General features: G+C 60.6%; 1 protein-coding gene across 2 annotated transcripts in view; it reads right to left on the bottom strand.

Moving 5' to 3' along the window:
• ADCY6 (adenylate cyclase 6) overlaps window positions 1–12514 on the bottom strand; it is a 35222-nt gene that overhangs the window by 17592 nt on the left and 5116 nt on the right. For both annotated transcript variants that reach the window (XM_030938411.1, XM_030938412.1), the window contains exons 2-9: window positions 11139–12006; window positions 6704–6853; window positions 6218–6339; window positions 6014–6125; window positions 5708–5835; window positions 5030–5188; window positions 4810–4951; window positions 4561–4692 (exon numbers count right to left, since the gene is read on the bottom strand). In XM_030938411.1, the coding sequence (XP_030794271.1) occupies window positions 4561–4692; window positions 4810–4951; window positions 5030–5188; window positions 5708–5835; window positions 6014–6125; window positions 6218–6339; window positions 6704–6853; window positions 11139–12002 (1809 nt within the window). In that variant the 5' untranslated portion in view covers window positions 12003–12006. The remainder of the gene's footprint in view (window positions 1–4560; window positions 4693–4809; window positions 4952–5029; window positions 5189–5707; window positions 5836–6013; window positions 6126–6217; window positions 6340–6703; window positions 6854–11138; window positions 12007–12514) is intronic.

Genomic DNA, 12514 nt, shown 5'->3' with positions numbered 1-12514 from the left:
CACCCAACACTGTGCTGAGGGTGTCCCCGGCCCCTTCTCCCACCCAACACTGTGCTGAGGGTGTCCCCGGCCCCTTCTCCCACCCAACACTGTGCTGAGGGTGTCCCCGGCCCCTTCTCCCACCCAACACTGTGCTGAGGGTGTCCCCGGCCCCTTCTCCCACCCAACACTGTGCTGAGGGTGTCCCGGCCCCTTCTCCCACCCAACACTGTGCTGAGGGTGTCCCGGCCCCTTCTCCCACCCAACACTGTGCTGAGGGTGTCCCCGGCCCCTTCTCCCACCCAACACTGTGCTGAGGGTGTCCCCGGCCCTTCTCCCACCCAACACTGTGCTGAGGGTGTCCCCGGCCCCTTCTCCCACCCAACACTGTGCTGAGGGTTGTCCCGGCCCCTTCTCCCACCCAACACTGTGCTGAGGGTGTCCCGGCCCCTTCTCCCACCCAACACTGTGCTGAGGGTGTCCCGGCCCCTTCTCCCCACCCAACACTGTGCTGAGGGTGTCCCCGGCCCCTTCTCCCACCCCAACCACTGTGCTGAGGGGTCCCCGGCCCCTTCTCCCACCCCAACACTGTGCTGAGGGTGTCCCCGGCCCCTTCTCCCACCCCAACACTGTGCTGAGGGTGTCCCCGGCCCCTTCTCCCACCCCAACACTGTGCTGAGGGTGTCCCCGGCCCCTTCTCCCACCCCAACACTGTGCTGAGGGTGTCCCCGGCCCCTTCTCCCACCCAACACTGTGCTGAGGGTGTCCCGGCCCCTTCTCCCACCCAACACTGTGCTGAGGGTGTCCCCGGCCCCTTCTCCCACCCAACACTGTGCTGAGGGTGTCCCCGGCCCCTTCTCCCACCCCAACACTCTGCTGAGGGCGTCCCCGGCCCCTTCTCCCACCCCAACACTGTGCTGAGGGCGTCCCCGGCCCCTTCTCCCACCCCAACACTGTGCTGAGGGCGTCCCCGGCCCCTTCTCCCACCCCAACACTGTGCTGAGGGCGTCCCCGGCCCCTTCTCCCACCCCAACACTGTGCTGAGGGCGTCCCCGGCCCCTTCTCCCACCCCAACACTGTGCTGAGGGCGTCCCCGGCCCCTTCTCCCACCCCAACACTGTGCTGAGGGCGTCCCCGGCCCCTTCTCCCACCCAACACTGTGCTGAGGGCGTCCCCGGCCCCTTCTCCCACCCAACACTGTGCTGAGGGTGTCCCGGCCCCTTCTCCCACCCAACACTGTGCTGAGGGTGTCCCGGCCCCTTCTCCCACCCAACACTGTGCTGAGGGTGTCCCCGGCCCCTTCTCCCACCCAACACTGTGCTGAGGGTGTCCCCGGCCCCTTCTCCCACCCAACACTGTGCTGAGGGTGTCCCCGGCCCCTTCTCCCACCCAACACCGTGCTGAGGGTGTCCCCGGCCCCTTCTCCCACCCAACACCGTTGCTGAGGGTGTCCCCGGCCCCTTCTCCCACCCAACACCGTGCTGAGGGTGTCCCCGGCCCCTTCTCCCACCCAACACCGTGCTGAGGGTGTCCCGGCCCCTTCTCCCACCCAACACCGTGCTGAGGGCGTCCCCGGCCCCTTCTCCCACCCAACACCGTGCTGAGGGCGTCCCCGGCCCCTTCTCCCACCCAACACCGTGCTGAGGGCGTCCCCGGCCCCTTCTCCCACCCAACACCGTGCTGAGGGCGTCCCCGGCCCCTTCTCCCACCCAACACCGTGCTGAGGGCGTCCCCGGCCCCTTCTCCCACCCAACACCGTGCTGAGGGCGTCCCCGGCCCCTTCTCCCACCCAACACCGTGCTGAGGGCGTCCCCGGCCCCTTCTCCCACCCAACACCGTGCTGAGGGCGTCCCCGGCCCCTTCTCCCACCCAACACCGTGCTGAGGGCGTCCCCGGCCCCTTCTCCCACCCAACACCGTGCTGAGGGCGTCCCCGGCCCCTTCTCCCACCCAACACCGTGCTGAGGGCGTCCCCGGCCCCTTCTCCCACCCAACACCGTGCTGAGGGCGTCCCCGGCCCCTTCTCCCACCCAACACCGTGCTGAGGGCGTCCCCGGCCCCTTCTCCCACCCAACACCGTGCTGAGGGCGTCCCCGGCCCCTTCTCCCACCCAACACCGTGCTGAGGGCGTCCCCGGCCCCTTCTCCCACCCAACACCGTGCTGAGGGCGTCCCGGCCCCTTCTCCCACCCAACACTGTGCTGAGGGCGTCCCCGGCCCCTTCTCCCACCCAACACTGTGCTGAGGGCGTCCCCGGCCCCTTCTCCCACCCAACACTGTGCTGAGGGCGTCCCCGGCCCCTTCTCCCACCCAACACTGTGCTGAGGGCGTCCCCGGCCCCTTCTCCCACCCAACACTGTGCTGAGGGCGTCCCCGGCCCCTTCTCCCACCCAACACTGTGCTGAGGGCGTCCCCGGCCCCTTCTCCCACCCAACACTGTGCTGAGGGCGTCCCCGGCCCCTTCTCCCACCCAACACTGTGCTGAGGGCGTCCCCGGCCCCTTCTCCCACCCAACACTGTGCTGAGGGCGTCCCCGGCCCCTTCTCCCACCCAACACTGTGCTGAGGGCGTCCCCGGCCCCTTCTCCCACCCAACACTGTGCTGAGGGCGTCCCCGGCCCCTTCTCCCACCCAACACTGTGCTGAGGGCGTCCCCGGCCCCTTCTCCCACCCAACACTGTGCTGAGGGCGTCCCCGGCCCCTTCTCCCACCCAACACTGTGCTGAGGGCGTCCCCGGCCCCTTCTCCCACCCAACACTGTGCTGAGGGCGTCCCCGGCCCCTTCTCCCACCCAACACTGTGCTGAGGGCGTCCCCGGCCCCTTCTCCCACCCAACACTGTGCTGAGGGCGTCCCCGGCCCCTTCTCCCACCCAACACTGTGCTGAGGGCGTCCCCGGCCCCTTCTCCCACCCAACACTGTGCTGAGGGCGTCCCCGGCCCCTTCTCCCACCCAACACTGTGCTGAGGGCGTCCCCGGCCCCTTCTCCCACCCAACACTGTGCTGAGGGCGTCCCCGGCCCCTTCTCCCACCCAACACTGTGCTGAGGGCGTCCCCGGCCCCTTCTCCCACCCAACACTGTGCTGAGGGCGTCCCCGGCCCCTTCTCCCACCCAACACTGTGCTGAGGGCGTCCCCGGCCCCTTCTCCCACCCAACACTGTGCTGAGGGTGTCCCGGCCCCTTCTCCCACCCAACACTGTGCTGAGGGCGTCCCCGGCCCCTTCTCCCACCCAACACTGTGCTGAGGGTGTCCCGGCCCCTTCTCCCACCCAACACTGTGCTGAGGGTGTCCCGGCCCCTTCTCCCACCCAACACTGTGCTGAGGGTGTCCCCGGCCCCTTCTCCCACCCAACACTGTGCTGAGGGTGTCCCGGCCCCTTCTCCCACCCAACACTGTGCTGAGGGTGTCCCCGGCCCCTTCTCCCACCCAACACTGTGCTGAGGGTGTCCCCGGCCCCTTCTCCCACCCAACACTGTGCTGAGGGTGTCCCGGCCCCTTCTCCCACCCAACACTGTGCTGAGGGTGTCCCGGCCCCTTCTCCCACCCAACACTGTGCTGAGGGTGTCCCCGGCCCCTTCTCCCACCCAACACTGTGCTGAGGGTGTCCCCGGCCCCTTCTCCCACCCAACACTGTGCTGAGGGTGTCCCCGGCCCCTTCTCCCACCCAACACTGTGCTGAGGGTGTCCCCGGCCCCTTCTCCCACCCAACACTGTGCTGAGGGTGTCCCCGGCCCCTTCTCCCACCCAACACTGTGCTGAGGGTGTCCCCGGCCCCTTCTCCCACCCAACACTGTGCTGAGCTGAGGGTGTCCCCGGCCCCTTCTCCCACCCAACACTGTGCTGAGGGTGTCCCGGCCCCTTCTCCCACCCAACACTGTGCTGAGGGTGTCCCCGGCCCCTTCTCCCACCCAACACTGTGCTGAGGGTGTCCCGGCCCCTTCTCCCACCCAACACTGTGCTGAGGGTGTCCCCGGCCCCTTCTCCCACCCAACACTGTGCTGAGGGTGTCCCGGCCCCTTCTCCCACCCAACACTGTGCTGAGGGTGTCCCCGGCCCCTTCTCCCACCCAACACTGTGCTGAGGGTGTCCCGGCCCCTTCTCCCACCCAACACTGTGCTGAGGGTGTCCCCGGCCCCTTCTCCCACCCCAACACTGTGCTGAGGGTGTCCCCGGCCCCTTCTCCCACCCCAACACTGTGCTGAGGGTGTCCCCGGCCCCTTCTCCCACCCCAACACTGTGCTGAGGGTGTCCCCGGCCCCTTCTCCCACCCCAACACTGTGCTGAGGGTGTCCCCGGCCCCTTCTCCCACCCCAACACTGTGCTGAGGGTGTCCCCGGCCCCTTCTCCCACCCCAACACTGTGCTGAGGGTGTCCCCGGCCCCTTCTCCCACCCCAACACTGTGCTGAGGGTGTCCCCGCCGTATCTTCTGGGGGCACTGGGACCCCTGAGATGAAATCTTCCCACTGCCCCAACACCAGAAAGCATACATGGAAATGACAGTCACAAGAAGAAAGGACAGGGTCAGGGACACTGAGGGAGCCAAGAAAAAGAAGCCCTAGGTCTGGTGCTGAGGGCCCCTCACCATCTGGCGGAAGGCCTTGGAGTCCTTGGTCCGGGAAAAGGCACGATCAGGCACCCAGCGCGGCGGCATCAGCCCTTCCATGGAGTTGGCCCGAGTCCGCTGCAGCTTGGCCAGCATGGCCTTCTCCTCTTTCTGTGTGAGCAGCATGGGTACAGGCTCAGAAGAGGGGCCCAGAGAAGGCCTTGGCCTGCTCCTCCCCATTTGTCCCTCTTCCTGCTCCCCTGCCCCCAGCCCTGCCCTGGCCCTGACCCGTTTCTGGCTGGCGCCCAGGATGAGGAAAGTCTCAATGTGCTGCTCCTTGAGGTATGCGTTGCGCTCGCCACCACGGCCTGGCTCCACCTCGTAGTCCCCGTTCAGGTACTGCAGTGTTGCCCGAGTGATGTGGATGCGGCTGTACGTGGCCAAGAGGGTGAGACCCTGGGTCTCCCACCTTGCTCCCATACCCCACCACCTGGGCCCCCCTACTCACCCAGCCCGGCCTCCTGCCTCCATGTGGTTGGCCAGGGTCACATCATTGGACCACACATCGAACTGCCATTTCCGCAAGCCAAGGACACCGCAGTGCACACGCCCGCTGTGGATGCCCACGCGCATGTTCACATTCACACCTGTCACCTCACGTACCAGCCTGGGAGGATGCAGCCCCAGATCAGCTCCTGGCAGTCTTCCCCTCCCCCAGCCCACAGCCCAGGCCCTTCACTCCCCTCAGGGCCCAGTGGGCAAGGACAGACCCAGATGCAGGGGACAGGAGCACAGCCTTGGTTGGACATGAGCAGAAGGCTGCATGGGGCTCAAGGACAAATGTTAGGGCTGTGTTCACCAGCAGGGGCCCAGCAGCATCTTGTGGAACTGAGCTAGGAGAAGAGGAATCACTGTTATCCCCTCTGGCCTGCACAGATGGCATTCCCTCTAGCCCAACTCCCCTACTGCACAGGCTCTCCCCGCCCCATCTCGGCTGGCTGGGAGTCTAAGGGTCCACATGGGTCTTTGCACAGGTTGGAGAAAGATTCCCCTTCCCAGTGACAGACAGACTTCAAAGACAGAGAAACAGCCAAAACTGAGGAAATCTCCTGAGGTCTCATCAAAAAATAGGAGCAGTCTGGGGAACCCACAATTCCAGGAAGCCTGGGAATGGGGCACTGCTTACGAGATGGCCTCGATCATGTCTACCCCCATCTCCACACAGCAGTGGGCATGGTCGGCCCGGGCTTCCGGCAGCCCTGACACACAGTAGTAACAGTCCCCCAAGATCTTGATCCTCAGGCAGTGATTCTCCTGAATGGGAAAGAGTTGGAGGGAAGGGTAACCTTTACTCTCTTGCCCACCCAGTCTGCATGGCCCACCACCCTCGACGCACAATCTATCTGCTCCCAAATCCCCAGCTGCTGCCAGCAAAGCTATGCTCTCACCACGGTCAACACCCAGGCCCAATCCCAAGGCCCAGCACCCTCACCGCAGCCAGCTTGTCAAACCGGGCAAAGAGCTCATTCAGGGTCATGACCAGCTCCTGTGCAGTGCACTGGGATGCCAGGCTGGTGAAGCCCTCAATGTCTGCAAACAGGATGCTGTAGATGACAATAGAGAATGAACAGATCACATAGCCCTCAAAGACTTCCAGACCCCTGCCCTGCTTGGCACCCACCTACCCTCACCTTACCTGACATTGTCATGCTTCTGTATGTAGATTTTATGGAACATCATGTCTTCTTTTTTTGTGTTGATGTCTTCTTTCATCTCCATGGCAACATGCTGGGGCAACACCGACAGCAGCAGCCGCTCCTAGCCCAGTGGTTCCAATAGGCATCACTATACTCTTGGCCTCACATTTCAATCCCTCCTGGTCTCTCCACATCACCAGAGTCCTCCCAGACTTCTCTGAAGACCTTCCCTTCTGGACTGTGGCCTGACCTTCCCCCGTCAGAGCCCCCTCTGACCACCCTCCATTAAGCCCCCAGATGTGCTCCTGTCCATGCCCTCCTTCCCTTGGACAGTACAAAACCCCAGTATCATAGGGCCTCTGTGACGCACAACCCAGGGGAACCATCACACTGTGCTCCATGGAACCAGACAAGGCAGCAAATCCCATCTGCAAGTTATGTGGGGGTGAGGTGGGAGCAGGCCCTGGCCAGGGGAGCAGTCCCACCTGCTGCCGATTCTCATGCTGCAGGTGGAGCCGGGCCTGGATGTAACCACGGGTCTCCTGAAAGGCCTGGCGCTGAGACACCTCTGCTGGATAGTGTGTGCAGATGCCAATGACGTTGGTGCAGAGGAACAGCAGCACATTGGCACCGAGCTGCAGGAGGTGGTAGAGGCAGACAGTGACCATCTCCTCTGCCCACCCCTCCAAATACACACACACATTCACACAACTTACTAGGTTCTCTGAGGAAGGAAGCCAGGGTCCTGCACCCTCTCTATCCCCAAGCTACTGCCACCCCTGCAATATATCTCTCCCATGACCCACAGGACCCCAGATCCCAGCCAACTGCCTGAATCCTCCATGACTAGAAATGAGATCTTTTCACAGCTTCTGGAAGCAGAAGACCAACTAGGGCCAGGTAAGTCATGGGGCCCAGCTCTAGCACCCTGTACCTCCTGCTCCTCAAACACCCCACACGAAAGACAAATGCTGCTCCTTTTGCAGGTGCTCCTCCTTAAGGACAGCACCCAGGAGACCTGAGCTCTACATCCTCCTGTGAGTGACCCAGAACAAGTCACCTCCTCTCTCTTGGGTTTGCTCATCTATAACCCAAAGAGGAAGAATAAGATCTCTAAAGCCTCTCCCTGACTTGACATAACTTAGTAACAATAATCACCATTGTCATTATTATTATGGTAGCTAGTTTGTTGGCTGCCTACCATGTGCCAGAATTCTGTAGGTGCCTTCTATATACTGACTAACATTTCTTTTTTTTTTTTTTTGACAGAGCCTTGCTCTGTCACCCAGACTAGAGTGCAGTGGCCCGATCTCGGCTCACTGCAACCTCCACCTCCCAGTTCAAGCGATTCTCCTGCCTCAGGAGTAGCTGGGATTACAGCCAACTGCCACCATGACCGGCTAATTTTTGTATATTTTTTTAGTAGAGAAGGGGTTTCACCATGTTGGTCAGGCTGGTCTTGAACTCCTGACCTCAAGTGATCCACCCGCCTCGGCCTCCCAAAGTGCTTATGGGTGTGGATTACAGGCGTGATCGACTGCGCCTGGCCCCTAACACATTTCTTAAAACTCTATGAAATAGGTAACAATATCCCATTTTAAAGGTAAGGGACTCAGGCACAGAGAAGCCAAGTAACTTCGCCAAGATCACATAGCTGTTAGTGGCTAGTGTGAGACTTGAACCCAGGACAATCAGACTCCAAATTCTGTGTCCTAATCCTACTATCTATCTAGTGCATTCCATACTGTGTAGTACATTCCAGGTTTCCAAGATTCCTACTCACTCTACTGAGTCAAGCTCTCAAGCCCAACCTCAGAGCCCTGGCTTGAGAGTCATCAATTCTACTGATACAAAGGATGTCCTCTAACTGGAGATGGGGTCCACCATGACTGGCCACCCCTCAAGGTATAACTCCCTCTGACACTCGGCCCTGCCAGGCCCTAGGCCTAGGGCCTCCACCCTAGGAATGTTCAGTCCCCAATCATCATCAGTGGCATTGGCTAGAAAGCAAGGCTAAGGGAAGCTGGCCTCAGTGTTTCTGGAAACTCAGGAATTAACCTGGAGTTTGTGGCTCCACACCAGAGTTGGATGGGGCAGGGCTCTGGTTTAAGGAGAAGGGAGGGAAACAGCAGAAGCACTTCCTGGAAGCCAGAGGTTCTGGGCTCTGCCTTGAACTAGAACTAGTCCTGCAAAATTGGGCCGGTCACTTAATCTTTAGGACCTCAGTTTCCTCTTGGGTAAAACTGAGGGGGAGGCCTGGCTCACCCCTAGCCATTTCCAGCTCCAGCCTCTGGGATGGGCCTCCTAGCTTCCCTTCCCAGTCCAGCTCACAGGCCCAGGATCAACTAGGCTGAGCTCCCCCTCCCAGCAGCAGGGGTGAAGAGAGGGGCACACTATCTCCCTTGGGGGTTTCTAAGAATAGCCCCCAGTAGGGGAGAAGGGAAGGGGGGCAAACCAGGCAACTTCCCTTCCTGGCCCCAGGAGCCCAAGAGGAAAATGTGAGTCACGGTGGAGGGAAGGGGAAGGGGGACGAGACTGAAATAACTCTGTACACACAAGTCCCTATCTGACTGTGAGAAAAAATGGATGCCAGGGGACTGGAGGAGACTCCACGCTGGGCCTGGGTCACTGGGTGACACTGTTTGATGTGTCTAAGTGAGTGGGTTGGTGGGGACAAAGCCTCCTTCCTGTGACTGTGAGCAGGGTGGATCTGGGAAGGGGCTGCCCAAGTAGACGAGGAAGGAGGCCACAAACCCCACCCGTCTAGAAACCCACAGACCCAAACGGGCACAGGGAATGTTTCTCGGCCCAGAGGAAGTTGTAAGGGCGGCCCTGACCCCAAGGACTGGCACAGGGACAGCAGTGACTTTCGCTACTGCCCCAAGAATGTGCCTATCGAGACCCACTAGGTGAGGCTGTAGCCACACACTCCTGGGGAGATGGGCACAGTCCTGGCCTCCCTGGGACTGCACCTCCCCAGTCAGGCACTGGGCCTGACTCTGGGCACCATGCCAGTTGAGAGTAGGGAAGAGATGCCCCCCCAGCCCATGCCTGGCCAGAGAGGAAGGGGGAAAGGAGACACCACCTCTAAGCTCCTTCCCCAGGAGGGCAATCCAGCCATAAAGCCCTGGTTGAGAGCCAGCCTGGAAGAGAAGTTCTGGGGCAGAAGAACCTGGCCCTTTAAGATGTCCGATGGTGCCCTAAGGGCACGTGCTCCACAAACAAACGGGCTATAAGGTTACTTTTAAAAAGGTACATTCTGGCATGTGTTCTGACCTTCTGGCCATGTGAGGTGGCTCACTCCTGTAATCCCAGCACTTTGGGAGGCCAAGGAGGGTGGATCACGAGGCCAAGAGATCAAGACCATCCTGGCCGACATGGTGAAACCTGTCTCTACTAAAAATACAAAAATTAGCTGGGCGTGGTGGCGTGCTCCTGTAGTCCCAGCTACTCGGGAGGCTGAGGCAGGAGAACTGCTTGAACCCTGGAGGTGGAGGCTGAAGTGAGCTGAGATCACGCCACTGCCCGACTCCAGCCTAATGACAAAGCAAGACTCCGTCTCAAAAAAAAAACACACAAAAAACAGGTACGTTCTGTTCTATAGCACAGGCTGAGTGGAGAAGGGCATCATGCCAGAGAACCTAGCTTCTCACCCTGGGTTCCCCAGGCAACTTCTGTGGGTGAGGCAGGGTGGGCAACAGGCCACAAGCCCTCAAAACCTTGAGTAAGATAGCACTCTCTAGATAGGGTCCAGTGGAGGACCTGGGTGGTGTGCTGATGGCGGGGCTGTGCCTACAGCAGAGCCTGAAGGACCTGGCCTCTGCTCCCTGGGCGGGGGGGTAACATGAGATGGCAGATCCACAAACTAACATCTCTCTTAAAGAGACTTCCCAGAAACCCCTTCACTGGGTACCATGCCTTCCAGCACTCCCCACACCTCCCTGCCCCCAGGTGTGAACACTGCCCAGTCGGGTTCTACTCCACTCTAGGAAAGGGTGGGGCCCCAACAGCAACATGAGCTAGATGCTATTTTTATCCCAGCTTTGCAGACTGGGAAACTAAGGCTGGGAGAGGTGAGGCTAGTTGTCTAAGATCCCACAGAGAAGAATACAGCCCATTGGATAAGCAGGTCAGCTTACAGCCACTCCATACGGAGCCGTGGAGTCCCACCTCACACACACTTGGAGCCTGGAGGCAGCAACAGGCATGGACTGAGAACCTCAAGGAAAGGCGGCCAGGCCCCTGGTGCCCAGCATGGGGAAGGTGGGATACGATCAGACTTAATGTTCCTCTCTTCAACAGTCCAACCCCATTCAAACTACATCCAGCCCAGAGAGAACTGACCCCAGCTCTTCACCTTCCCTGTCCTCCCAGAAGTGGCCTTGGTCCAGGAAAAGAGGGGATTCCTCCCTTGCTGACAACATCCAAAACCTGCTCTATACCTCCAGATCACCACCTAGAGCTGCTCTCCATGGATGGCATCAGCACCTGATTCTCCAATGTCACCTTGCTAACAGAGATGCTAAAGCCTGGACACAGCCTGCACTGCCTTTTGAGCCCCACCACGGCCCTGGGGCTATATACCACACCACTGCCTCCAGCTCCACATTCTGTCTCTACAGACCACTATTTCAGACGGCTAAAGAGCCGGAGACTGGGGCACATGGTGACAGAGTTCAGGCTTGGGTCCTGGGGCCCTCCCTCCCCTCAGCAGTGCCTTCTACCCCAGATCCCACGTGGAGGCGGACCCCTGAACCCTGGCCTACCACCTCCTGCTCCTCTTCTCAGATACAGCCAGACATCCCTGCATCCAGCTTCCACCCATGACTCACCCGCCCTTCCTCACTAAGCCCCCACCTGCTTATGAGGTGAGAAATTCCCCACTTGCTGCCCTCTGTCCCTACCTCCCTGGCCACCTACCTGCTTCCACAGGAAGGCATCACCACGGTTAAGTTGCCAGGCCAAGATCAAATGCAGGGTGGAGAGGCCCAGGCCGCTGAGGACCGCAGCCCGCATGCGGATGGGGAGGAGCGTGTAGGCGATGTAGACGAAGAACACAGGGCACCAGAGGCCCGCAGAGGGGCTGCGTGGGTCTGCTGCGAGGGCGCCCCCGACCTGCACTGCCGCCAGGATGCCCAGCACCACGTAGCTCACCACCCACATGGAGTCCTGGCGGAAGCTATGCCGGTTACACACCACCATGAGCCCCAGGAACAGAGCGGCGGCGCAGGCCAGCAGGGCCACATAGGCAGGCTGAGGGCGGGCGGGCGCCGCGTGGAAAGCCAGCAGCACCGCCGTGAGCAGCACCAGCACCGCCATCAGCAGCGTCAGGCTGCTCTGGTTCATCTGGAAGAAGTACCGCTGGTACAGGCGCTCCAGCTTGGCCGAACGGAACTGCTTCGACTGGAACACCTGCACCAGACGGCGCCAGCAGGATCGCCCACTCCTGGGCACCGCGTCGGGCGCCACCTCAGCTGTCCCGCCCACTGTCGTTGTCACCTCGGTGTCCTCGAAGCCCAGGGCCACTGCCCGCAACCCCAGCTCCTTGCCCTTGCCTGGGCCGCCCCTCCGGATGAAGGCGTCATCCTGCCAGGGGCACCGAGGGGGGCCCGCAGGGGTGGGGCTGGGTGGCTCTGCATCCCGGAGGCAGCTCATATAGCGGGGCGTGCAGAAGCCACCTGCCCGAGTGCCACAGCGCCGTGAACGCTTCTGCCCATTGCGTTCACCCCAGGCTGTTTTCCGTTCATCCACTTTAGGCACCAGGAGGCCACTAAACCATGACATGTTGCTGGTAGGGAAGGAAGGAGATAGTATTAGAGACCATCCAATAGGAGCGGTATTAATACCACCGTCACAGCCACTGCCACCACCACTAGTAGCTCATTATCTAAGCACTTCCCACTGACAAGTTATGAGTTTCATCGTCATACAATTATTTGGATGTAGGCAACAAGGGTATCCCCATTCAACATGTGAGAAATCAAGACACAGTGAGGAAAAGAAACTTTCCCAAGGCCAGGCATAGTGGCTTACACCTGTAATCCCAGCACTTTGTGAGGCCGAGACAGGAGGATGGCTTAAGGCCAGGAATGTCAGAGCAACCTGGGCAATACAGCAAGACCTTACCTCTATTAAAACTTTAAAAAATTAGCCTGGGCCAGGCGCGGTGGCTCACATCTGTAATCCCAGCACTTTGGGAGGCCCTGGCAGGTGGATCTCAAGGTCAGAAGTTCAAGACCAGCCTGGCCAAGATGGTGAAACCTCGTCTCTACTAAAAATACAAAAATTAGCCGGGC

Source organism: Rhinopithecus roxellana, chromosome 10 (assembly GCF_007565055.1).
Source record: "Rhinopithecus roxellana isolate Shanxi Qingling chromosome 10, ASM756505v1, whole genome shotgun sequence".
Lineage (NCBI taxonomy): Eukaryota > Metazoa > Chordata > Mammalia > Primates > Cercopithecidae > Rhinopithecus > Rhinopithecus roxellana.
Note: the sequence above shows the minus strand (reverse complement) of the source record. Positions and strands in the feature narration are given on the sequence as shown.